Source organism: Struthio camelus, chromosome 2 (genome assembly GCF_040807025.1).
Source record: "Struthio camelus isolate bStrCam1 chromosome 2, bStrCam1.hap1, whole genome shotgun sequence".
In the NCBI taxonomy this organism is placed as follows: Eukaryota; Metazoa; Chordata; class Aves; order Struthioniformes; family Struthionidae; genus Struthio; species Struthio camelus.
Window position 1 is genome coordinate 121201476 of NC_090943.1, and position 27958 is coordinate 121229433.

General features: G+C 45.4%; 2 protein-coding genes across 3 annotated transcripts in view; both read right to left on the reverse strand.

The window, feature by feature from the left end:
* The window catches only part of NPC1 (NPC intracellular cholesterol transporter 1), a 29570-nt gene extending 17220 nt beyond the window's left edge, over positions 1-12350 (reverse strand). The window contains exons 1-6 of one of the 2 annotated variants that reach the window (XM_068932358.1): positions 12052-12350; positions 4487-4609; positions 3132-3238; positions 2310-2485; positions 1208-1375; positions 231-480 (exon numbers count right to left, since the gene is read on the reverse strand). In XM_068932358.1, coding sequence (XP_068788459.1) covers positions 231-480; positions 1208-1375; positions 2310-2485; positions 3132-3238; positions 4487-4609; positions 12052-12123 — 896 coding nt within the window. In that variant the 5' untranslated portion in view covers positions 12124-12350. The remainder of the gene's footprint in view (positions 1-230; positions 481-1207; positions 1376-2309; positions 2486-3131; positions 3239-4486; positions 4610-12051) is intronic. The other variant, XM_068932357.1, reaches the window with a different exon arrangement.
* A 10800-nt stretch (positions 12351-23150) lies between these two features.
* The window catches only part of ANKRD29 (ankyrin repeat domain 29), a 35696-nt gene continuing 30888 nt past the window's right edge, over positions 23151-27958 (reverse strand). Inside the window, exon 10 of the mRNA XM_068932363.1 lies at positions 23151-27943. Within this exon, the coding sequence (XP_068788464.1) occupies positions 27833-27943 (111 nt within the window). The 3' untranslated portion in view covers positions 23151-27832. The remainder of the gene's footprint in view (positions 27944-27958) is intronic.

A 27958-nucleotide genomic window follows, 5' to 3' on the forward strand; every position in this document is an offset into this window, starting at 1 on the left:
TTGAGCTTGTAGCTAGCTGATGTGTAGTCTTTATAGCTTGCCTAAGTTTTTGCACTCACTTTCTACACTATGCTTTTAGCATTTTAACATTCCCAATGAATATCATCTGCAACAGACCAGAACTTTCAGCTGGGAAGTTCTAGATACAGACATAAAAAATATGCCCTGAGTAAAGCAGACTTCCAGTATATGATAAATTACTTTTAGAGCGCAGCATTTTGAATGCTTACCTGTAACACCAGATGCCAAAAACAAGTGCAAAAAATATGAGTAGAAATCCCATGTAGGAGATCCACATGATGACATACACAGCATCCAAACCAAATAAAAGCCATGGAGCAGGTAGTGGTGGTGGTATAGGTTTTGGACCACAAACAATTGAACAGTCCTGACAGCTACATGGTCCTGTCAACTCATCCACAGACTCATTGCAGCCTTTGGTAGCATTGTTCATAGGATTCATTCCATGGACAGAAACATCTAAAACAAATGAATCACAAGTTGCCAAGCCTGTTAGCTATTGTGTAGAAATCTAGATCTTTATCACACTTTTCCCAGTTTAGTGAACTAACCTCCTTTCCATCTTCCCCCACAACCACTAGGATTTACTTAAGAGTTTGAAGGAAAGGTTTCTGTAAAGCTGAAGGCCTTTCAGAAGCACTCCAGGTCAGCAGGAAACGGCCTGCTTCCACATGATTTAAGGTCTTAGTATAAAACTAGTTCTTGCTGGTCTGACAGCTAAGGAAGCCATTGCCTTTTCCACAACAGGCACAGACTATTTAGTTGTATGCTAACTCTAGATAACTGAGCTTTAAATGTAAGCTTCCTTCTTTCCCCAGTTTCCCATCTTTTTTTCCTGTTTAGACTGTGAAGTATAACAGTTCCCTTCCAAAGGGATTCAGAGGGGTCATAGTACTGCCTTAAGACACTAAAAAAAAAACTATACAGTTTTAAACCCCATCCATCCCTAATGGGTTTTAGGAATTCATAGCAAGCAGCTTACTTCACTTGCTTTGCAATCAGTAAGACTTCCAAGCAAAAAAAAAAAAAAAAAACCAAGAGATACTGTTCAGTTTAGTTGCTTTGCAAGGTGCTAGACATTCATTGCTGGCAACTGCTTGAGTTCTGTTTAACAAGTTGGTATATTACCTATAGCACACAGCCTCTTGACAGGAGCTTCTTGAAGAAGGACAATCCAGTTTCTTACCTGAGAAGATAGGAATAATGCTGAAAGGAGTCTGCCCATTGTCCTTGCTAAACATGTACTCAATCCAGTTGGTAGCATTGCAGTCCTTGGCATCCTTCCCACACAGCAGCCCCAGTGCTTTATCGTTACTTGATGGAGCTTCCACATCTTTGCAGGCGTTATACATTGCTAGAAAGAGTGGATAAGACAGCATTAGTTTAAGGACTCTTCTATAACTTAAGTGAACATTCTGAGCTCAGGAAACAAGTAGAGACTCTTTCACCAAGTTGAAAGAATAGAATGCCTATATCTTTCAAGAGGAAAGACTAAGACAGCGAAATAGTGCTTTCAGTTTCGTTATAGTATTTTAATGCTGCACCACTTTGTTACAGCTATCTTAGTCCAAACAGACTAGCTGAACCTGCATTACACTAAAGCTGACTCTGTTAGAAAGGGAAACAGCACCTAATCTAACAGTTTAAAGTTCCTCAGTAGGGGAAAGTTGTCGTAAGTGATGTAACAAAGTATAAGCCTTATTACAACCGAATCAGATGAATTATTACTGTACAAGAAGCATAAGGACTGACTTGATGCTTTCAGGTTGTATTTTCCTTTTATAGCAGAGGATCTCAACTTGTCCTTTCAAGAAAAACTTGAATTTGACAAGGGACTAGAGCAGTTCATCTTACAAAGAGTAAGTGCATCTCTTAAGATCTATAGTGCGCTGTGTGCAAATACTCACTGCCATAACTGCTAGACAACTTCAATATTAGACAGTAGGCTTGGACATTCAGCAGTTGGCAGCAAGTTTCTTTTTCTTCCTCCTTTTAGAGGTCTCCAGGGCTATCAGCTATTCCTGAGCCTTCAAGAACACTATTACAAAGGCGTTCACGTGATGTCTCCTACACAGGAATCAATTGCTGCTCTAGCAGTTTTAAAGGGGGACCTACCAGCATCTATTTGATGCCTTAAACTGTGGACAACAGTCTTGAGAGGGGAAGAGGAAACAACCCTCCAAGTTCTTGCAGAGAAGACACCGGACACTACCTTAAGTTACCTTGATAACAGCCTGGGTGAGAAGAGTTTGAACTGAACTTGCTACATTAACCTAGTGTTTACTTACCATTTGCAAAGTGTTCTCCAATGAAGTATTGCAGCTCTGTGATGCTTGTCTTATTCTCTTTTTTAATTGGATCATAATAGGGTATGGTGTTTGTAACATTCAAAAACTCAGACTGATTTGGACTGCAAGTCAGTTCACAGAAGAGATTAATTAAATTATAAAAACATGATGGACATCTGGGGAAGAAGTCAAATGAACAGCAATTAGATAAAGAACTTAAAGATACAAGGCATACCAGATTTGACCTCCACAGGAGCCACAGACACTATCTGGTCAGAGTGACAGAACAAAAACATTTGTCTTGCAGGTTACTTCCAATTAGCTATACAACATTAATTAGTGCTTAAAGTGGTTAAAATATTCATCACTAGCATCAACATCACTGCCTAGGAAAATATCATCTATCCAAAACAGACAAAGCCAACTAGAAGTTAACGCTTCACTGCTACTAGCATGAAGACTTCTGATTAGTATCACAGGAGTCAAAATAGGCCTCCCAAATCTGAGGGCAGCTTCAAAAGAGACTACTAGAATCAAAGAGTCTGAATACTTTCATCCTACCCTTTGCTGGGGACTTCATTAAAAATATAGTCGTTTGAGACAAACTATGCCAGCCTTCATTCTACCAGCTAACCCAATCCTGAGTAAGTAGTTGCTCCTGGAGTTAAAGCCTCCTGATATGGAGGAGGAAGTCTCAAGAGCTCACCCCAACAAGCCTTTAAGTGAAATTGTTACATCTTCTCCAATCTACTCAAGCCCGAGTGGCCTAATAAGAAAGCACATTATGTTACAAAGCTCTAGTCACTTGGCCATTCACCATACCTGGAGAGAAACTGCAGAGGCAGCTGCAAGTTATTTTTCAAAGTCTGAAGTTGAGGAACATCACAGCAAGTGCTAACATTGCCATAGAATAAACCTGGACAGAGTTCCTTAAGAAAAAAAAATATTAATGTAAGGAGGGGAAGGGAGAAGAAGCACATTTAAAACTTAAAAACTTCTTATAGTTGTGGATTCTGCTTCAACGTGTTTCAGAAGGTATCAGTAGTTGTAGGAGATGCATGAAGAGAGCTTTGCCAGAGTGAGATTCATTAGAGAACAGGCGGAAGAACTGTTTTGCTTCAGAGTATGACTTCCTTTATAAAAAGCCCCTTCAAGTGATCTTTAGTCAGAGTCTATATACAGAGCGATACTGGTAGTCTTACTAATAGACTCTTGAATACAACACATGTTCATCCAAGTTGAATGTATTTCTGGAGATTATCTAGAAGCTATATTAAGGGATACCAGATTCTAGAAGTCACAGAAGACAACCCACTAGTCATAAAACCATGCTTTACCTAGAAGAACTTTTCATGCTCGGTTTATAGAAGCAACAATTTTCACACAAATATAATTTACAGTTTCTATTAGTTAAGTCTTCAAAAACAGTGTAGCCAGCTCACTACGTTTCAGCCACTGCTGCTGCCAGCCAAAGCCACTTAGTTCTAAAGTTGCTTTAAGGCTTGTGACTACCAGATTGCCAGAAGGGAAGTCTGGCAATATGATCCCATAGCAGGCATCAAATCCACAACCCATTTTAACTTCAGTTTTGTTCACTTTGACACCTAAGCCTACATAAGGCAACAAATCAAGTTCTCATACCAGGCAGAGCTAAAAAGAGGACTGTGAACTTTGTCCAAGGTTGCTCCATTTGAGTGATCAGTAGGTGTCAGTTACTACCATCCCAAATATGTGAGAGATCAAGAACAATCCTCTGACAGCAGGAAACAGTTTTAGTCTTGTACTTTAGAGATCACAAGGGCAAAGCTATTCAGTGAGAAGTGAGTCAGTCTGGAAGAGTCCTAAAAACCAGACCGACTAAAGAGCATTCTCTTGCCCGTTTTGTCACTGCTTTGACTAAACTAATTTTGTATTTAAAGTTACATTTGTGAAAGTCTGTAGAAGATACTTTGGAGGCTTATCTCCTACCCCTGAACAGGAACAGGTATATTGCCTTCACACAGCTGGGGGCTAAGAGCTACAGCCAAGAAATCAAAGACAATCTGCAGTTATCTTCTAATCATGTTTAGAGGAAAAAACCCACAAAGCAGTATAGCGCAGGTCCACCAAAACCCAATATAGGACTCTAAAGTAGAAGGGAATCATCTTTTAGCAGCAGACCTCTGAAAGAGGCTTACCTGCACTAAGTCATAGCCATCCTTTGGTAGTGGTACTGGTGGTCCATTATAAGCACAGTTGTATCTCTTGTCTCCAGAAGCAATTCCACATTCCCCATACCAGACACAAAATTGTGGAAATACCTAATCAACAGGAGATAACTGATTATCTGTAAGGAACAGCTGCCAGCAGTTGAGAAACTTGGTATTAACATTTCAAAGTCATTTACAGTCCAGACTAGATGCTTATCTGATATTTATTCTTTGAAAGCAACCTATCACAAGTTTAAGTGATCAGTAACCTGTATTGCCATAAAAAACTCATTAGAGAAGCATGAGTTTCTGACATGGCATACACTTACTGTGATCTCCTGCTCAGCTTTCCATCCTTCTTTGCCCAGTCTAGTGGTAGGAAGTGCATTGTACGGTTAAGCTAGAGGGCTCATAGGTTATTCAAGTAAAAAAACAAACACAAACCAAGACTAAAAAGCATCCCCAAATACAAAGTATTTGGAAAGTAGTTTGTTCATGTAAGACTATGCATACAAAGTACAGACTAAATTGTCCTTATAGTGTACCAAACAGTGCACACAAGATCCCGCTTATAAGCAGTATTTCAGCTCCCCCCGCCACCTCTTAGTCCTTCTTACAGGCCCAGCTACTTACTATGACAGATTTCAAGAGGAAGTAGCATAAGTAAAACAAGGATTCTGAAGCAGAATTTAACAGCTCCATTGCAGTACAGGAAATGTCACTATGAATGCAAATTCAAGATGGGCTGTCCAAGAGCGACATGGCATTCAAACATAGACTAGATTAAGGTGGAGAGCAACAAGGACCAAAGTTTAAGTCTCACTTGAACAATGCTTAACATAAGGGATTACTGAAGCACTCAGGAGTTAGTCCTTAATCGTTGTTGGAAAAGACAAAAGAGAAATTGAAAAAACACTAGTGTTCCATGCCATAAAGTTATATTCAGTGGGATGATCCTGAGACACACCTGCAATTCTAAACTAAGATGACTTGTTCTAAGAGTTTAGACAGTTTGGAAACAATGCAGTAACAAGAACCGATTGACAGCAGAATCTTTAAGACAGTTCGAGGGTCTTACTTAATATCTGGCTTACAAGCCAAATGCACACTGCACAAACAGTCACTATGCTTCTGCAAGCTCTGATCAAACGACTACATGATACAGTTTAAGAAAACTGACCTATTTTTTATCTCCTGAACAACCTTGACTAGTATTTGTAGCAACACCACATGCTTACATTGCAAGGACAAAGTATTATGCTTTGTGCTTGACCATGAATAACAGCTTATTGACCAGAGGGCCCTGAAAGGCTCTATTCATAACCTAACAGCTACCCAAAATTACAGTACTTCCACAACACCCATTTTTGGGCTGAATGGCACAAGCAGTTCTGCAAGACACACACTGGTAGTTAGAATTTTTTTTTTTTTTTTTCCTGAGACAGAGGTTAATGTCACCAGTTAATTTGAACTTGTTAAACTAAACTATGAGGAAATGATTTTAACTAGGCAATGTAGCCCAATACAAAGTTAGTCACTATAAGCCTGGTCCAAAAGTCAGGTTAAGTACCACCCATACAGATTGCTTTCAGTTGTCTACTTTAGGATTTCTTCTGGCTAAACCTATAGCCAGCTGTTAGCGTTACCATATTTTTATGCATGCTCTGACAACCATCCCTTTAAGATGGTACTTTCAATGTTTAAGTAGTACAATGCTCAAGCAAAAGACTATTCCCAGAAAAGCTAGGAGACTATTTTAACAGAAACTATACATGATGATTAATCTGAATGGGCAAGTTTTAGATACATTTACACATTTAGATTAGTATCTTCAGCTCTGCTTCCTCACAGCTATGTAAGCCCAGTTTTAATGCCAAACAAGCTGTAAGTGGGGGAAATAAGGTAAGTGCTTGCATGTAAGCATGTCAGAAGTGACTCAGCCATACCTCTTAGAAGGACAGATTCAGTATTTATTGCTATTCCTGTAAGAAAGCAAGGATTTTTAGAGCTGCTATTACTACACTAAGAGGACAGAACTCTAAGTATTCCCTCCTTCACAGGATGGTCTCTACACTTGGTCTAAGAGAGTTGGCAATCACACCTCAAGACACTAATTCTATGCTTCATGAGGTCTTAATCTAACAATTAATGCCAAGTCTTACTCAACTTTGCAGGCTTCTTTTGTTAAAAAGAAAAGTAGGTCTTTTTTTTAAATAGAGTTAACTGTTCTACCAGAAGAATAGTGTTTTTGCATTACCAGTTTTATTCCATATGAAGTTTCTTATCCAGAGAGTTTTCAGAAAAACAACTTAAGTAGATTTCTGCTATTTCATCAGGCTCACTTTTGTTGTTTCAAGACAAGTTATCACTTATCTACATTTCAAGTTAGTACTTCCTTGCATATAACTATACAAAAAACAAAACAAGATAAAATACAAGCTATATTAGATACAATATACAAGTTTCTAGGTGGATCCATAGACCACTGCATTATCTTCTTGCCACCATTTTCAGGTTGGAACATAAAGCAACTTAAGACACATGTAGTCCTGACAACAAGTAGTAATTCAGGAAAACCAACAAGAAAATAAGCCAAGACACTCCATCTTGCTTTATCAGTGTTAGTTTACAGTCGTATAATTTGAGCAGGCAGGAATATGGCTCTGAAAAATCATTAAGTCCCACATGGATAAAACCTAACATGGGAAATTAACATGCGCATCTTTCAAACTTCACCTTAAAGACAAATAGGTCAGTTGCTTTCTAACCAGTAGAAGAGCACTTAGACCTAAAGCTACAAATTAGCTACTGAAATAAGCTCATACTTATTTCAGTATGAACACTGAATATTCAGTTTCAGTGATACTTTAGATATGATAGGTTTAGCCATGACCTACATGTTCTCACTAAAGCAAGTCAAGTTTGAAATTTGTGCTTAGAACTGATAAGGCTAGGGTTTTATGTTTTACAGTGGCTGTGCCAAGTCAGTACACCAAAACAAAAAGCCAGTAGTCTGAGGTCACCAACATAGTTTTTGGCTGAATCATGTGATGAGCATGCAATTAACTTTTTAACAGCCAAAAACTATGGAGGTGGGGGCTAGTCTCCTCCCAGTCTTTAGCCAGTTTTCAGGGATATCACAAGTAACTAAATAACTACCAGCTATATCTTATCAATAGTAGAGAAGTTCTTCCCCAAAATCCCCTCATAAAGGCCAGAGAGAGGGTTACCAAATGAGATGTACTTTGTGCTGCATCACAAAGACATTAAAATACTCCATATTGACTTTGTTATCAGTATTCCTACAGGTATATCAAAAGATATGAAAGTAGCATGGTTGTAAGTTACAGAGTAAACAAAGCTACTACTTGTAAAGTACCATACTTTCAAATCACTTAAATTTTTAAGTGAACAATCACCTTAAATGGATGAAAGCCCTCACTACCCCACAATTAAATGAATAAGTACAGTGCTTAACCAAACTCTTCTAAACAAGGCAAGATAGCCTTCAAGGCTCTGATGTGGTGTCTTACACTATTACTAAGTCTTCCACACTTCCATAAAGACAGGACTTCCTTACATGCTTTATAATCTAGTAGCAGTATAACCTGAAATAAAGGCCTTTCCTCCTTGCCCACAGCAGAGCTTAAAAGCCATCCGACAGTACACTGACTAGGCTTTAGTACATTCACAGAGTTCAGAGAAGTGAATTTCCGCTTCTGTCAGAACTGTTCTCCTTGAAGAGAGACTTCACCTCAGTTCAAAGTAGACGAGCTCCAGGAGTCCTAAACAAAGGACTTCAGAGAGCTTATATGGGCATTTCATGACTAGTAAGGTTCTACATGAAGAAAGGTCTGTTGACATGTCTTTTCATTCTTAGTCCAAGCCATTACCATTTGTCTGTAATCAAACTAGTGTTCCAACAGATCACTGGACATTTACTTAAGTCCAAGTTTCTTCAACTGTATGTTGAAACACAGATCAACATAATGGTTCCAGCAGCAGTAGCCATCACTGAACAAATGAATATAACTGCTAGGCAGACAAAAAACAATGATGTTGTTTATAGAAACAGTGACTACTTGGAATTTTGCAAATACCAGATGACAAGCAAACACTGTTTGGGTCTCCAAATGAAGATTAGGAATGTATGAGAAGAGTCAACAGCATCAGACACAGCTGTTTCTCCTTCCTTCTTTATCTAGCATGCTTCTGCTTCTGTGACCTTGTAAGGCAAGAAAGGAGATTCCAGAAGACAGTACACTTTCCTTTTGCCCCACAGAAAGGTTTAACTATCTAGGCTGCATCACCTAGAATAACTGATATTGCCCACTAGGATGGTAAATTAAGTTCTATGGGAACAGTCAATACTATGTAATCTTTAACAAGTAGTAAGGTCAAGTTTATGGGAGGAGGTGATGAGGTTAAGTTTGCAGATCTGCCCCAGTAGTTATAATATGTTATCTGGCAGCCTACACAGCATTCTGCAGGAGGAGGGGTCCACAGGCTAAGGAAAACCTTATAGGCTTCTGATTTGTACTGGAAGAGAGTACCAATAATTTGTTCAGAGGCAGCCAACCCAGCAACAAGCTTTGCTAGCCAGTTTTCTTGTTCTTTTGTCCATACAAAAGAATGACTGTTTCCTTTTGGAATGAAAAAAATAATTACTTACTCCTAGCCATCCAAAGCAAGCCCCTGTTCTAGAGTTATGCCAAGTATAGGCAATATACTTGGATGCTACAGAAAGTCAGTAACAAAGAGGAATTTGCAGTAAGAACTCAGTATTTGTGGGAGCCGGCTGGTGTTAACTGACAGCAGTTTGACTTTATGGGGGGGGGGGCGGGGGGAACACCACAGGACAGAAGTACAACATACATAATCAAGAAAGCACAGGGCTCTAACTAGCAGCTATCTGCAGTCAAAGCTATTTGCACTGAAATACCTCCAATGTCCTATAGAGGACAAGTAACAATACTGCACAACAGGGACTGAGTAGTTTTGGCTACTGCCCAATAAAGTGTTTTTTTAGCTCTACCAGTCATTCACTTCACATTCATCTCTCCCTTCAAAGGAGCCTTCCTCATTTTCCAGCCAGAAAGGCTATGAAGAAGTCACTCCCAGTTTTGCAGGGAGTAACTACTCTGGCCATTTCATTCCAGAGCAATGCTGCCACCCCCACCAAGCAAGTTTCTCCACACAGGGATTTCAGAACTTTACACTGAAGGTCAGGTAATGCTACACACAACTGCAGACCGTTCAGCAGGTTCAGGAGTGCACAGAACCTGCCACCAATCCAGCCAACTTTTGGAAGCAGTCAAGGTAATTTGATCCTGCAGCTTGGAATTATAGTTGGCAGTGGGAACAGGTGTTCAGCTCTGCTTAGCCACTAACTTGACAGCCTGTGTTCTGGAATTATTATACAATCAATGAAAACATCTGGCATTCATCACACAAGATGCAGTCCAGTGCATTAACTGATGCTCAGGAGGCAACAGAAACCGTTTCAAGATTTCACCCTCCCTTGAGTCCACATTTTATATAAACTCATTTAGAAATGGGAACAAAGGAGTCAAGGAGAGTTGCAGTGCAATGCTTAGATGGTAATAATGTGTAGTTAAGTATCAACCTGCAACAGGTTACCTGGCATAAGTTCTACACCATGCATTGTTCTGAGAAAATAGTACCTCAGACGCAGGCCGAGTGCTCAAGTTCATTGCAATCTTGCATTACATTTTCACAAACCGGAATGCCACTCTACTGCACTTCTAGAGCATGAAACATGGCAGAAGGCACTTGGTTTATATGTAATAAAACTGAAGTCATGCAATCATTGTTACCTGCATACTTGAGGGAAAAGACAAGTTCACCTTCACAACGCTTCTCTGGCAAGCATCATCTAACACCTACACCCAGTGCAACTGAAGGATCAACTTCTCTTTGAAGGATACCAAGGCTCACTTTGTACAGTATTAGGCTATAAATAAGAACTAGCAGCAGCAAATTCTAAGTTTGTTTTCACTCCCCCACACCTCCAATTCTCTTTCTTAGAAGAGTTTTGGTTTTGTGAAGTCATTTGGCAACATGAACTTTCCATGGACCACAAAGCCACAGACACTGCTCTACAAGGATCCTCTAAATTTTAAAGAGGCTTCTTTCCTGCTTCTCAATTTCAGTATTCTGTCACCAGAAGAGGTAAAGCACCTTTTCATTTCTGCACCAGCCTAAGACGCATGTTGTTATACTGTGATCTCTCACAACATTAAGGAGAGGAGTGCTGGGAAGGTGCCAAGTTCATTAGCTACCCACCCGGGGGATCAAGTCATAAGTAAATATATCAGCTTCTCCTGTGACAGTAGGCATGTACTTGAGTATAGCTTTCTGTTCAAGCTCTTTAAAGGCTGTTTGAAAAGGATACTAGAACAGAAGAAACCAAATACACATAAAATAACCCCTGTTTAAACTGGCAGGTTTATCAAGCATAAAACCTGACCTAGAGAGTACACTTCTAATTTGTTTGTTAGACGAGGAAAGAGGGACACTTGGGAATGAGATACTCTGCTTTTCCAGAGAAGCAAGGAATATTTCAAGCTTACCTCAAGCCAGAGCATAAACAAACTGATTGAAAACTAACTACAAAGCAGTTAAGGAATAACTAAGAGTTGTTCTTTGCAAATTTACTGTAAGAGAAGGTAAGGTGAAAACTTCAGTTCTACAGAAACATATACTCTTTGTATTAGCACAGTAATAGATAGCTTAGATCTTATTACATGCTCCATTACACTAGGTGATAGCTTGCTGGAAGTAATACTTATAGCAAACTAAAGCAGACGCTGATGACATACACAAACCTCTGCAGGAACATGTGACTTCACAGCTATTCACATGCACCAAGCATTGCATAACCAGGGCACATCACAGGAAAGCAGCATCCCCAGCAGCTGCCGTTTTATGCAACGGCAGGAGAGCAGGACGGGGCAGAAGTTTGCTTAGTCTGCATTGCACAGCGCTCCAGCACACTTGTTTTCACACAGCAAGCTCACTGAACCGCCGGCTAAATCCTGCATTAGGTCTTTTTGCTTCAAGCCTCTCCTCCGCCCCGAAGGAGTTTCTCCTGTTGCGCGGAGGTTTCATGCAGCAGTGAATTAGCAAAGTGCGGGAAACGGGAGGGGGGGGGGCGGAGAAAAAAGCCAAAAAAAAAAAAAAGAAAACCACCCACAGCTAAACCGTAGACGTTACTAGGCATGAGCAAGACACACCTCGGTACTACGCTCGAGTCTCCCCATCCCGCCTCACCAACCCCGACAGCCTCGGCCACGGTTTAACAGGAGCCCACACGCCCCGCGGGGCCGCCACCTCCGCCGGCAGCTTCTCCATCCCTTCCCGGGCACGGGCGGCACCTCGTCGCCACCGCCACAGGTACAAGCCACCGCTCCTCCTGCCCCCACGCACACCCGCCAGGCGGCACCCCGGCTCCGCGCCGCCGCCGCCCCCCCCCCGCGGCCCCTCGCAGCCGCCCCTTCCCCGAGCCCCCGGCCGCACCGCCGGCGACTCACCCGCACGGGCCACACCAGCAGCAGGAGGAGGACGACGACGAGCAGGCCGGGGCTGCCTGGCGGGCTCCCCATGGCGGCGCGGGCAGGGACGCGGCAAGACGGGGACGCCGCTGCCGGCTGAGCGCACGGCGACCGTGGAGAGGGGAGGGGGGGAAGGCAGAGCGGCAGCGGCGGCAGCGCCCGCGCAGGTCCGGAAGGGCCGCTCCTCGGCAGGCCGGGCGATGCTGCTGCCGGCCCCGCCGCCGGCCCCTTCGAGGAGCGGCGGGAGGCCGCGCCCGCCCGCCTGCGCCAACCGCCGCCCGCCCGCCGCCGCCGCCGCCCCGCCCCTGGGCGCCGCCTTCGGCTCGGCTCGGCTCGGCTCGGCTCGGCGGCGGGGCGGGGCGGGGCGGGCGCCCAGCCGCCTCACGCCACGCCGCGTCCTGGCCTCGCCGCCGCGGGGACCCGCTGCCCCGCCCGCCCCCCAACGGCCGCGCTGCCGTGGGGGAGGGGCGCGGCGCGCTCGGCCCCTCCGCCAGCACAGACCGGGTGTGTGTGTGTGTGGGGGGGAGGTCAGTGCCCCCCCACCCCCCCAAAACCGTGACACAGGGCGGTTTGTTGCCTTCCATCGTAACCCCCCTCCCCTTCCAGTGACCCGAAATTTGCTGGGCGCCTGGCGTGGGCCGCGGCGAGGCCTGCACGCAGCCGCCGCCCTGGCCGAGCGCTCTGGGCTGGCCGGTCTCACGGCTCCCGCGTTGGTCAGAAGCAGCTGTGCACTTGTTGCCTTTGCCGGGCGAAAACACGCTGGAAGATAGCGATAAGAGGCTAGATAAAATTCCCCAGCTTTGGCCCCGGGGATCGGCAGCGAAGTGGGCAGGAGGGCGGCCTGGCTGCAGAAGCGGGTGAAAATAAGGGCTGCTGGGCCTTGGGAAAGCGGCGCCGGCCCACGCGCCTTGTGCCCCGTGGCCTGGCGTTGGCAGCAGCCCGGTCATTTCGGGGGGAGAACAACGTGCCCGCAGAAAACTTCAGGCTGGGAACTCAGGCTGCTCCTGTTTGATAACCGATCTACTCATGATTTCTTATTTCAGTTGAGTCTTGTGATCTGCCATTTCCTGGGAACTGCAGTTGTGACAGCCTGTTTCCATGCTCTGACGGCAAGCAGAGGCTCAGCGAATGCTTCGTATGCTGGGTTAATTTTTGCAGAGCAAGTTGTGCCTCTCCAAAATGAACAGTTCTGTGCAGGTTGTGTCAGCAGTATATTAGCAATTTATCTGAGGGGCATGGAATATTATATAGTTTATAAATGTCTGAGTGGTTTTAAAGATACCGGCTTAGACACAAGCTTCTTAATTTTCCTTTAAAATTACTAATTCATGATTTTAAAGCATTCTCCCACTCCCACTCCCATATGTATTTGGGCATGTGGATAGGTACTATTACAGTACAGCCACAACAAAATGAAAGTAAAAATAGCTTCACAAACAAGTTTGCCTGGAATGAAAACAGTTCTTGGTGTTGATTTCACAGAGGTTTTTACTGCAGGGGAACTTGGCTTGCAGCATTTTGTTTGTTGTTCATAAAGTGCTGACATCGAGTGGCCTGACTGGTGTTGCAATCATTAATTTGGGAGTAAAGAGATTCCAGTCTGCTAATCTGTTTGTAATCTGTCTCGAAGGAAACACACTGAAAGCAGGGTGTCACACATTCGCATGCAGTTTCTCTATGATTTCCCCACCAACTTACTGCCTTTGTGGCTGTGTAGTGCACATGATACAACTAGAATAAAATACGTGATTTGGCTGATATTGCCATCTGTTGACAATAATGTAAATTGCTCTTGGTATTATAGATTCATAGGCTAATTTAGGTCGGCAGGACCAAGGTCCCAGATGGGACCTCTGGAGGTCATCCAGCCCGACTTTCTACTCAGAGCAGATACAGTTAGATCAAGGAATTGTCCAATTGGATTTTGAATAGTTTCAAAGATGGAGGTTTCACAGCTTGTCAGGGCAAACTGTTGTGGTATTTGACCACACTCCGAGTAAACCTTTTTTTCTTGTATCTAAAGAGATTCTCCCATGTTTCAACTTGAGTCTGTTGCTGCCTGTGCTATCATGGTGCCTCGCTGAGAAGAGCGCTACTCCATCTTCTCTGTGTCCTGCCAGTCCCAGGCCGGGCAGCTGTGCAACATGTCCTGGAGCACAGAGCTGGGTATTCTTTCGATCTTAATTGCAGCTTTCAGAGATTGAGGCTGTGGAACTAACTATATCAGTGCCCTGGCATTAAAAAGTGGACTTATGCTGTTTCCATGAGTATTACAGAGCAGTTAAGTTAGCACCTTTAACTGTGTCATCTTAAAGTTCTCTTTCCTTTTGGGCAGGGAAGAAGTAGCCCTGAACAGTTAACTCAGATCAATCAATGTCACAAACGCCTAACAGCTGATTGCCAAGTCTGTAGGAGAGACCATCCTCGCTGCCATCTGCTCCTGCTGAAGAGCCTGTACCAAATTTTGTCTTGTTAGGCTTCTTTTAAAATCCAAGACTATGAGTAGCTTTTAGGGATTGTCTCTTTGGAAAGCTAATGGGGGAATAGTTATGTGGGTTCTCAGCAGTGTACACAAGACTAAATGTTGCCACTTGCAAGAGGAGGCCGATATTAATTCACAGCATAGGATGCCATTTTGGTGTCCCCATCACACCAAACAAGTCCTCTGGTTGCCCATCAGGACCAAATAAACCGTTTCCCTCACTGAACACCTCCCCTTTGGTGTAAAGGTGTCTGCCTGGGAGCTAATGTAAAATAATTCCTTGCTTTGTTTTGTTCTGCGTCTTGGACAGACATCCCTGAGCTTTGCCTTCAGAGGTGTACTGTGTTTCCATTGCTTTACCCGGTCTAGAAATGAAACTGTGTGCCACTTCCACTAGAAACTCAGGAGTCTAATGGCAATTAGACGGTGCAATTTCTAGATTACAATCTGTAAAAAGATCTACTTGCACATACAAATTGAAACACAGTTTGTGACCACTTTGCAGGGAAGGCAATTAACATGTCCATTGCTGGTTTTTTCCATAACTTATTATGAGCCTTTATTATTTGTATTGCGATATCACCCAGAGGACATTGCAAGAAGTGGGAGCTATGTTAAGCAACACCTTGCACAACCGTGTAGGAAAGCATGATACTCTTCTTGGAAGTCTTGCAGTCTTTGCGAAGACAAGCTTCAACAAGTGGGTTAGCAAGTTTCACCCAATTTCACACAGCTCCGCTTTTGTGTAGAGCCAATCCAAACCACTGCCACGTGTTCCAAGAATATTTTTCCAGCTAAACCAGCATAATACTTGTCAAGCTGAGGGAGCTGACAGCAACCTGCCTGATGCTGCCAACAGTCAGTTAAATATACATGTATCAGGTGATGCTGAATCAAATCTTTTTATCTTTTCATCATCGTATCTGCCCTAATGTGTTTGTATGGCTGCTCAACCAACCCGTTCCACTATGTCCCTATCTAACCTTAGTAAGTCCTATAGTCACTCTTCAACATCAATATCCTTTCTGCATTTATCACTGAGGTCACTGGAATATGTTCATTTTTATTACATGTTCTGGATGAAGTTATTTATTCTCTACTAGTGAAAGCTTGAGACTTGAATTCAAAAGAGTCAAAGTTTGTTCCAGCTTTGTTGCAAACTTGCTGAGTGATCTAGACAGGTCCCAACCTCTTCAGTACAATTTCCTCTTCTGTAAAGTGGTACCAACTGCATGGCAACATGGGCTCTAAGATCTTCAAAAGGATGTTAACAGTGAACTGTTGAAGGAAAACACTGTAGAAGTGCAGCTTATTATTGCAATAGAGTTTGGGGAAACACTGAACTTTGCTGTAAGCAAATACATGCAGTGTGTATTCAGGCCAGATACTATCCGTAAGCACCGCTGTGCTAACAAAATTCAAAGTTCACTCCTATTAACAGTTGTATGTTGCTCCTGGTTCCCATTAGCATCTTTAGTTTACTGAGTCCCTTTGAGCACCACGGTGCCGCTTGATGAGTAAGTCAGGATTTGCTCTCAAGGTGGAGAATATGGGGAGGACAGTCACAGGGGAGTCTCTGTGGGCACTACCAAAAGCTGACTGGGCAGAGGAGCAGGAGGCAGGTTCATGAGCCACAACTCACCTGTTTACTCATGGACTTTGAAGACCTTTTGTCATATAACAGTCTGTCCCAGTGAATAGGGTCCGGTACAGAAGCATGGCCAAGGGAGAGCCTATAGAGACAGCTCTTGGAGGCTTCAGAAAGTGGAATATTCCTTCAACCTCCTTCTGCTATACAGTCCATGCAAACAGACCACGAGATTCTGGTATCCATCTCCTAAGGGAATATAAGAGCTTATACCCATACACTGGACACATAATAGGCATGCATACATATATACCACACAAGAACACACATGTGCAGTGCACACAAAGGTGCAGTCTGTTTCAGGTCTCTGTTGTATGTTTTTTAACATTCAAATGATAAAGGAATAATCTCAAGCAGTCTCTTTCAATGGATAATTATTCTCCTCACTGAAAACCCACTGCTTGAAGGTTTGAATTTGTGCAGTTTCACCCTCCTGACTCTGCTTTTTCTTATGTTTTTTTTTGTGCAAATTAAGGAGCTCTCTGCTACAAGAATTCATCCTTTGTAGTTATTTACAACAGAGGCAGCGAACAGACGCAGCAGTTTGCGCAGCAGTTCGCGCAGAAGGGCGCCAGAAGGCAAAGAAGGCATCTCTCCATTTTGCACATTTTGCACAGTGGTGTGTCCTTCCCCGGGGCATGGTCATGACACGCTGCAGAGCACATTCCCCAGTGGCTGCGGGAGGTGCTGCATTGGCTGTATCTGAGGCCTCAACCCAGACAGACCCTCAGACAGCAGATGCAGCTCTGCAGGTGTCAGGCTGCAGGGAGTGCCTGGGGCCTCTCCGTGAGGCCTGGGCTGACAGTCAGCTCTCCTGTGTGAGGTGTGCTGTGGTTGACCAGTTGCATCACCAGATAAAGGAGTTACAGGAGGAGGTTAGTAGGCTGCGTAGCATCCGAGAGGATGAGCGGGAGATTGACAGGGCGTTCTCGGAGACTCAGCTCCGGGAGTCCCCTGCCCCCACTGCAGCGGAGGTGTCAGAGGGCTCAGCACCGTGTGTAAAGGTGCATCATAACGCTGTTGAAGAGGGCTGGAAGCTGGTGATCTCTCGTAGAAGGAGAAAGGTTCTTGCTCCTCCTCAAGACTTACCCTTGAAGAACAAGTTTAGCGCCCTCCAAGCCGAGGAGGAGCTGGGCATGGCTCCAAGGGAGGCAACTGGCCTGGCAGACCCTGTGCCGTGCAGGAACCCTCGGAAGAAACGGCGAGTGATTGTTGTGGGTGACTCCCTGCTGCAGGGGACAGAGGCACCTATCTGCCGACCTGATCTCTTGTCCAGAGATGTTTGCTGCCTGCCAGGGGCTCGAATAAGAGATGTCGTGGAAAGACTGCCAAGGCTTGTCCACGCGTCGGACTACTACCCTCTGCTGATCTTCCATGTGGGTGCTAATGACACGAAAGGCAAACTGGAAACCATCAAACGGGACTTCAGAGCTCTGGGAATGGTGGTCAAGGGTCTGGGAGCCCAGGTGGTTTTCTCCTCAATCTTGCCTGTGAGGGGAAAGGACAGGAGGAGGAGTAGACGAGTTTTCCAAGTTAACAGCTGGCTGCGCCGCTGGTGTTGGCAACAGGGCTTTGGTTTCTATGACCATGGGACCCTGTTTGAAGATCAACAGCTGATCTCCATCATCTCTAGGCCTCTCTCCATCATCTTTGAAAGGTCCTGGAGATCAGGAGAGGTGCCTGAGGACTGGAAGAAAGCCAATGTCACGCCAGTCTTCCAAAAGGGCAAGAAGGAGGAGCCAGGAAACTACAGGCCTGTCAGCCTCACCTCCATCCCTGGAAAGGTGATGGAACAGCTCCTCCTGGAGGTCATCTCTAAGCATCTGGAGGACAAGAAGGTGATCAGGAGTAGTCAGCATGGATTCACCAAAGGGAAATCATGCTTGACCAATCTGATAGCCTTCTATGACAGAATGACTGGCTGGGTAGATGAGGGCAGAGCAGTGGATGTTGTCTTTCTGGACTTCAGCAAGGCTTTTGACACTGTCTCCCATCACATCCTCCTAGGTAAGCTCAGGAAGTGTGGGCTAGATGAGTGGACGGTGAGGTGGCTTGAGAACTGGCTGGATGGCCGAGCTCAGAGGGTTGTGGTGAATGGCGCAGAGTCGAGTTGGAGGCCTGTGGCTAGTGGTGTCCCCCAGGGGTCAGTCCTGGGCCCAGTCTTGTTCAATATATTCATCAATGACCTGGAGGAAGGGACAGAGTGCACCCTCAGCAAGTTTGCTGATGATACTAAACTGGGGGGAGTGGCTGACACACCAGAAGACTGTGCTGCCATTCAGAGGGACCTGGACAGGCTGGAGAGGTGGGCGGAGAGGAACCTCATGAAGTTCAAGAAAGGCAAGTGCAAGGTCCTGCACCTAGGCAGGAATAATCCCATGCACCAGTACAGGCTGGGGACTGACCTGTTGGAAAGTAGCTCTGCCGAGAAGGACCTGGGAGTGCTGGTGGACAACAAGTTAAACATGAGCCAGCAGTGTGCCCTTGTGGCCAAGAAGGCCAATGGGATCCTAGGGTGCATTAGGCAGAGTGTTGCCAGCAGGTCGAGGGAGGTGATCCTGCCCCTCTATTCAGCCCTGGTGAGGCCTCACCTGGAGTACTGTGTCCAGTTCTGGGCTCCCCAGTACAAGAGAGACATGGCACTCCTGGAGAGAGTCCAGCGGAGGGCTACCAAGATGATTAGAGGGCTGGAGCATCTCTCCTCTGAAGAAAGGCTGAGGGAGCTGGGCCTGTTCAGCCTGGAGAAGAGAAGATTGAGAGGGGATCTCATCAACGTGTACAAGTATCTGAAGGGGGAGTGTCAAGAGGATGAGGCCAGCCTCTTCTCCGTGGTGCCCAGCAACAGGACAAGAGGCAATGGGCAGAAACTGAACCACAGGAAGTTCCATCTGAACCTGAGAAAAAACTTCTTCACTGTGAGGGTGACAGAGCATTGGAACAGGTTGCCCAGAGGGGTGGTGGAGTCTCCTTCGCTGGAGATATTCAAAACCCGTCTGGATGTGATCCTGGGCAATATGCTCTAGGTGACCCTGCTTGAGCAGGGAGGTTGGACGAGATGATCTCCAGAGGTCCCTTCCAACCTAAACGATTCTGTGTGATTCTGTGTGATGGGGAGAGATGGGATCCACCTTACCAAGCGGGGCACGCGTGTCTTTGCCAACAGATTGGCCAGCCTGGTACGGAGGGCTTTAAACTAGGCAAGATGGGGGAAGGGGAGTGGTATAGTGGCAGGGGAGTCAGTAAAACACCGCTCAAGTCAGGATGCCTCCAGCGGGTGCATACAACCAGGGGAGACAGCATGGGACATGGCTATGGAGGATCCTCTTGCACCTCTTCTGGGAAGCCTGCGTGCTTGACTGGCTCTCTCAAATGCCTGTATACCAATGCACGCAGCATGGGGAATAAGCAGGAAGAGTTAGAGATCTGTGTGCGGTCGCAGGGCCATGATCTCATTGCAGTGACAGAGACATGGTGGGATAGTTCACGTGACTGGGATGCTGTCATGGATGGCTATGTGCTTTTTAGGAAAGACAGGCCAGGAAGGCGAGGTGGTGGAGTTGCTCTTTATGTGAGGGAGCAACTAGAATGTATGGAGCTCTGCCTCGGGGTGGATGAAGAGCAAGTTGAGAGCCTATGGGTAAGGATTAAAGGGCAGGCTAACATGGGTGACACTGTTGTGGGGGTCTACTACAGGCCACCTGATCAGGAGGAAGTCATCGATGAGGCCTTCTACAGACAGCTGGAAGAAGCCTCACGATCACAGGCCCTGGTTCTCATGGGAGACTTCAACCACCCTGACATCTGTTGGGAAGACAGCACAGCTAGGCACAAACAGTCAAAGAGGTTCCTGCAAAGCATTGATGATAATTTCTTGACCCAGGTGGTGGAGACGCCAACGAGGAGAGGTGCAATGCTAGACCTTGTACTAACGAACAAAGAAGGTCTAGTTGGAGAGGTGAAGGTTGGGGGCAGCCTTGGCTGCAGTGACCATGAGATGGTGGAGTTCAGGATCCTGCGAGGAGGGAGCAGGGCAATGAGTAGGATTGCAACGCTGGACTTCAGGAGAGCTGACTTTGGCCTCTTCAGGGACCTACTTAGGGGAATCTCCTGGGGTAGGGCCCTAGAAGGAAGAGGGGTCCAAGAGAGCTGGTTAATATTCAAGCGTCACTTCCTCCAGGCTCAAGATCGGTGCATCCCTCTGAGGAAGAAGTTCGGCAAAGCGGGCAGGAGACCTGCATGGATGAGCAAGGAACTCCTGGCAAAACTCCAGCAGAAGAAGGAAGTGTACAGAATGTGGAAAAGGGGACAGGCCACTTGGGAGGAATACAGGGACGTTGTCAGAGCGTGCAGGGATGCGACAAGGAAGGCTAAGGCCCAGTTGGAATTAAATCTGGCAAGGGATGTCAAGGACAACAAGAAGGCCTTCTTCAAATACATCAATAGCAAAAGGAAGACTAGGGAAAACGTGGGCCCGCTGCTGAATGGGGCAGGTGCCCTGGTGACAAAGGATACAGAGAAGGCAGAGTTATTGAATGCCTTCTTTGCTTCCGTCTTCACTGCTAAGGCCAGTCCTGAGGAATTCCAGACCTTAGAGGCAAGAGAGGAAGGCTGGAGAAAGGAAGACTCTCCCTTGGTGGAGGAGGATCAGGTTAGAGATCTTTTGTCCAAACTTGACATCCACAAATCCATGGGCCCCGATGGGATGCACCCACGAGTGCTGAGGGAGCTGGCGGATGTTATCGCTAGGCCACTCTCCATCCTCTTTGAAAGGTCCTGGAGATCAGGAGAGGTGCCTGAGGACTGGAAGAAAGCCAATGTCACGCCAGTCTTCCAAAAGGGCAAGAAGGAGGAGCCAGGAAACTACAGGCCTGTCAGCCTCACCTCCATCCCTGGAAAGGTGATGGAACAGCTCCTCCTGGAGGTCATCTCTAAGCATCTGGAGGACAAGAAGGTGATCAGGAGTAGTCAGCATGGATTCACCAAAGGGAAATCATGCTTGACCAATCTGATAGCCTTCTATGCTGGAATGACTGGCTGGGTAGATGAGGGGAGAGCAGTGGGTGTTGTCTTTCTGGACTTCAACAAGGCTTTTGACCCTGTCTCCCATCACATCCTCCTAGGTAAGCTCAGGAAGTGTGGGCTAGATGAGTGGACGGTGAGATGGCTTGAGAACTGGCTGGATGGCCGAGCTCAGAGGGTTGTGGTGAATGGCGCAGAGTCGAGTTGGAGGCCTGTGGCTAGTGGTGTCCCCCAGGGGTCAGTCCTGGGCCCAGTCTTGTTCAATGTATTCATCGATGACCTGGAGGAAGGGACAGAGTGCACCCTCAGCAAGTTTGCTGATGATACTAAACTGGGGGGAGAGGCTGACACACCAGAAGACTGTGCTGCCATTCAGAGGGACCTGGACAGGCTGGAGAGGTGGGCGGAGAGGAACCTCATGAAGTTCAAGAAAGGCAAGTGCAAGGTCCTGCACCTAGGCAGGAATAATCCCATGCACCAGTACAGGCTGGGGACTGACCTGTTGGAAAGTAGCTCTGCCGAGAAGGACCTGGGAGTGCTGGTGGACAAGAAGTTAAGCATGAGCCAGCAGTGTGCCCTTGTGGCCAAGAAGGCCAATGGTCTCCTGGGGTGCATTAGGCAGAGTGTTGCCAGCAGGTCGAGGGAGGTGATGCTGCCCCTCTACTCAGCCCTGGGGAGGCCTCACCTGGAGTACTGTGTCCAGTTCTGGGCTCCCCAGTACAAGAGAGACATGGCACTCCTGGAGAGAGTCCAGCGGAGGGCTACCAAGATGATTAGAGGGCTGGAGCATCTCTCCTCTGAAGAAAGGCTGAGGGAGCTGGGCCTGTTCAGCCTGGAGAAGAGAAGATTGAGAGGGGATCTCATCAACGTGTACAAGTATCTGAAGGGGGAGTGTCAAGAGGATGAGGCCAGCCTCTTCTCCGTGGTGCCCAGCAACAGGACAAGAGGCAACGGGCACAAACTGAACCACAGGAAGTTCCATCTGAACCTGAGAAAAAACTTCTTCACTGTGAGGGTGACAGAGCGTTGGAACAGGTTGCCCAGAGAGGTGGTGGAGTCTCCTTCCCTGGAGATATTCAAAAGCCGTCTGGATGTGATCCTGGGCAATATGCTCTAGGAGACCCTGCTTGAGCAGGGAGGTTGGACTAGATGATCTCCAGAGGTCCCTTCCAACCTAAACGATTCTGTGATTCTGTGATTCTGTGATTTAGGCCATGAACAAGTCACACCACTTTCTCTTGAGAAACTGAATAGATGGAAATGCTTTATTGAATTGTGACTGTAGAAATATTTGACGTTGACTCAAAATGCAGCTCATCACAACAGAAAATTGTGGTAATAAGGCAAAAGGCCTGTGATGTCAAAGACAAGGTCAAAATAAAGTTTGCAGTGTAGACTCTTTTTCCCTTTTATAATGAGCATAATCTACTGCATACCGTAGTAAGTGTATCAGAAGGGTGTAGACATTTAACTGAAGTAGGTCAGATCAGTGTAAAGGTCAGTTTTAGCTTTAAGAATAGTAACTTAACTATCAAGATATATTTGACTAACTGAACAAAAGTACATTCTTATTCCTCTTGGTTCCTAAATTGCCTGTGTGTAATCTTCCCTTCAGATCTAACCTAATGGACATTAATGTCAAAGGGAGTCTGTCAGTGACATCTAGATCTTTGAAACAAACCTTGTTATGTCATGCTAAATTAAGTCTTCCCGTTTTTCAACTAGGGCATTGGCCTTATTTGTTTTGTGAATACTATCTCATCTAAAGACCTGAAAAATAATAAAGGTCTAATGAATCAAATGGAATAGAACAACATCGTCTTAATGTAAATAGAAAATAGAAAACTAATTCTAGTATTCTACGAAGGGAAAGAATAGAACGTGGAGGAAGGGAAAAAGACACTGCAGTATGCAGACAATTAGGATAATCTGAATAGTATATTCTTTTTTATTGGAATGATGATATGGAAAATGTGTTTTAGCAAAGCAACATTTCTGTTGTAGAATATTAATCTGACATTGAGTTACATAAAATTTATATAGATATTATCAAATGCATAAAGGGTAGGTCAAAGGAAACTATGGAATTCAGAAAAGTATGAAACTAATATGAAATTTCCAAGGACCAAATGCAGAGCTGCTGTGAGAAGGCACAACTCCATTTAGTCCCATATGTGCAATACAATACTGCATTGCTGGAGAAAAGAGCCATGTGAATAATCTTTGGTTGAATTCTTAGCATACATTAACATTTAACACCACTGGCTTCCAAACAAAGACAGTATTTTATGTCTGTTCAGTGTTTATGTTAAGTGAAATACAAATGGGCTAGTTTTTGTGCTACTTCATTTTCTGTACCACAGTTCTGAAATTACTGAGACAACATGAGATTTGGCTTATTTATGGATTTCCCAATAGTCACTATGATTGGATGAATAAGGAAGTATGAATTATTCTTGCAATTAGGCCCTGACTCTGAGACAAATAATCATTGTTTCTAATAAAGTGCATTACATATGACCTGTAGCTGCTTGATTTGGTGCACTAGTCCTCTCTAGTCTTCTAAACTAAACAAAGGTGGCTGGATCTATAGTGAGATGTTTTCACTCCAAGGAATGAATAGCATGTGCAAGGAGTGGCATTAAGTCAGGAAGTACAAGACTGCCTTTTGTATCAAAATACATCACCCTGCACGTAGCACTACAGCACAACTACCTTAAATGAAGAGCTCCATACATCTGTGAGCTCTAAGGCTACACCACTGCCATGTCACTGATGGGATACGAGTCTTCTCTACCCGCCACTGGCCTTCCCTTGCGCTTGTCCCCATCCTACAATGGCTCGATATCCATGAAATAAAGGAATGATGCTCTGTACTTTTCCTTGACTCATGTAACTTGTTCTTGCTTGCACATACTTTACACGCACTTGCAGCTGATAGGAAATTACCAGGCTACAGGACCAGCGTAAGTAAGTCTCAGGCAGAGGAGACGGTAGGCTGGGCGCCTGGATTTTAACATGCAGAGAAGCCAGCCTAAAAGCACTGTGCTACTGGAGCTGCTGTGTTTGTGTGAAATATATGTATATATGGCACGTTTTGAAAAAACACTTTGGCCAATTTTCCTATTCTAGTTCTATTTCATGTCATTACGTGCTACGTGCTATCCTGCTGTCTATGAAATGGATTTGGTGCCCCTTCATTTCTGGCCTCGATTTACTCTTTTCTTCTGTTGACATGAACTGATGAACAGTTGCTGCATTTCACTGGTGTGCAATTGAAATAATATATTTCCCTACGCCCCTTCAGAAATGTATTTTGGAACTTGCAAAGCTAATAGTGTCTGTAGAGCGCTTTGAAAGCCTTGCGCAAAAGGCACTACAACTATGCACAGAACTACTGTTAATATTAATGAATCACTTAAGCCAAGAAGGAAAAGCAGGCTTCCTCTTTGGAACAACAAACAAACCACAGTGATATTTACTGAGCACTTTAAAGATGACGGTGGCTACGTAAACACTAAGAATTATTAAGGTTTCTTTGTGAAAAGGTTAACTGCATGGTGAGAAATGGTATTGCAACTTCCAAGCCCGCTGACAGGCAGAATAAGCACCTTTTGGTTACACAGCACTGTAAGCCAGAAACAGCCCTCTCTTCAAAGGTTCTGAGAGGAAAGAAACACTCCCAACAGGAAGGCCTCCCTTCCTAAAACTCCCAAGCAGGCTGAATATTCTCGTAACTAGAGCCAGATTCAGCTTCAGTCTGAACACTGCAGAGTGAGGCTTTGCTACCAGGCACTGCTGTCCACCTGTGCATCACACATCTGCCAGCACTGAGACTGAAGAGGGAGCTACAGGCCTCTCCCTTCAACCTGTGCTAGCCCCACATTTTAAATTCTGTTTAGAAAGAAAAAAAAGCCAGTTATAGCCCAATGTTGCTCCAAAAAAAGGGTCCTGGTAACTCTGTCCTCCCAGTACTAGCATATGCTACCCATTTAGAAGAAGGCCGGCAGGGCCTCCCTATGGGAACTGGCATCCCAGATGTTCACCTGTTGCATTAGAGCCCAGGCTGCGGTAGCCAGTCATGGAGGCAACTGGAGACAGGACTTAGAAAGTCCTACTGTAAGTGGCAGGGAGCAGACATGCATTTTCTCACAGACAGGCATAGTTCAAGAAGACACCCTCTGCTGAGTAGCTGCCTCTCTTGGGTGAGACCACTCTCACAAGAAAACATGCCACGTCCTGGCAGACGGAAGCAGCAGCCTGCAGCCACCTGAATGTTGCTATCTCAATTTGCTTACTCCAGCCATCACGGGGCCGCTGCTGGCTTTCCCTATCCTCTCTTCTGTGCTCTGCCATCAAGAAAAAATAGGGGACCTTAACCAACAGTGGATGCCTCTACATTTCTCTGGGAGGACGGCTTGATCATTACAACCCATCTGATATTGAGAGTATTTATTGCTCACTCGGCATGTCTGGCTACTGAAGACCTTATCCTCCTGCTTTACAACTGAAAGAGCTGTTCATCTGAAGAGTGTGGTTGTTTCCAGCTGTTGATCTGAAGAAACTCAAGGGAGAAGGACCAAGCCTTCTCCAGTGTTCTTTGATAAAGAAGTTAGAGTCTAGTCCGGTAAAATGATGTGCAACTTAAGTTCCCAATAAGGCTCTTGAGACTTCTGCATGCTCAGGATTTTGTGGAATTAAACCTACATACCCTAAATACTATCATCCTCTCAGCACTTGCATAATTCTTTGGTTCTATACCACTTTGTCTGTAAGTTTCAGTTAGGTGCAACATTATTTTAATTTAAAAATACAACAGTGTGAATTACTTTAACAAATAGATTTTTCTGGTGTATCCTTATATTGTCATTGGAAAACTTAAAGTTTTCCTTTCTAATGCTGAATAGACATTCAATAGCAATCGTAGCTCGTGAGCAAAGGTATGTCCACTTCTGTTCTCTTCATCAGAACCATGATTTCTTACGTAACTTACTCACAGAAAATAGATATGGCTAATTGGCATGGAAGTAAACTACATTAATTTGCACTAGCTCACTAATTTTCTTTTTTGACTTCCCAAAGCAAAAGCACCACAATTCAGCTGAAGCCTAGACAGACATGTTTTAAACGGGGAACATTTTACGTTCCCTCACAATCTTCTTTGTCCTCAATTTCTTAAGCAACTTTTCAGTAACTTGCCACAGTTTGGAGGCAGGTAAAGTGCCTGAATCTGTGTACTGAACTAGCATTGTATGGAACAATAATCCCTAATGTGTTTGTGGCTAACAAGACTTAGTATATATTTATACTGCAGAAGCTACTGGGATTGATGGAGTGTGTTACAGCAACATAGTCGAAACACAGCTCCTTGCAAAACCTTAACAACTTGCACTGCCTTTCCAACACAGGCACTAGTAACAACCATGTCTATTTTAAGCATCTCAACCACCACAAAGGCCAAAACTGCTATTGAGTTCATTTTCCATGCCTGTATTAATTAATGGGCCTGTTCTAGAGTGTGGCTACATGTAATGCTCTCACCAGCTGTTGAAATACCTGTATACTGCGCACTTCTTTATACCCAATCAGCGTCCTCAGGAACAACCGCGTTGCATAGTGGCTGTGGATACTAAACCATAGTGTCACATATATGTGTGTGGAGAATGTACATCAGATACTTGCATAGCATCTGCACTGTCGTGTCTGACGGCCGAGTTTCTGGAGTATTTGTGCCAGTGAATGATATGCTCTGGCTGGTTTGCTCAGTAACCGGTCCTCCCTGGCGCATGGAAATGCTCATGCAAACACTGCAGGGCTGAGGATGCATCCCACAGAGCTAGTTACATGTTACAAACTGCTGCCAACTGCCCCGCTATCTCTTGCTGCACAGAGCGATAGATCCAGGTGCTACACTGAGGAGGAAACAACCTTGCTATTATTCATTTGGCAGCTTTTGGCATAATTCGTAATATTCTGGATCATTTTATGGAGCTCCATTTAGGAAGCAAAAGGTTATCAAAGCCCTGGGCTGGCAGGAGGACTTTTCCCATAGGGATATCATCAGTGGGATGTCACCTCCAGCCTCATGTGGCACTTGGGGTTTCGGAGGAATCGACAAAGCTGGCAGTGCCAGTGAAGTGAGGGCAGCACTGTGGGGCTGGTCCAGGACTGAACGAATCCAAACTGTTGTGAGATCTGGGGCGCCCCTTCGGCACGTGCCCGAGGTGCTCTCAGGGACCCCGTGCAGGTGTGCAGCCATGTTGTTAGGGAGTGCGTGTCCGAAACGGCGGGAGCCCCTGTGTGCGCGGGGATGCGCACGCCGCGGGCACGGAGGAGCTAACATTGGTGCTGGGACCGGTGGGATCCTGGAGTATCGTCAGGGCTGTAGTGCAGACACAGCTTTCAGGCCAAATCCTGCTCTCATTGCAGTCCTTCAGAGTTCAACGGTGCCAGGTGGAGTCCTTCGTGCGCGGCAACACTATGGCAAAGGTCTCCCGCGTCCGCGGGGCGTAGAGTGGAGAGGCTAATCAATTCTGCAAACTGATCCAACAAACTCTGCTCAGGCGGGCTAGGTTTACTTTCATGCTAGCGTTGGACAGGGTACATCTCTGTCAAACTGCATTTGCTAAAGAGCTGCATGAGCTTTTCTTCTGCTTTTCCTTTGTGCGGAGGAGTCGGAGGATGCGCTCATTTTTTGTGAGTTCTGCTGGCAGCTCATTTGCCTGGAACAAAAAGCC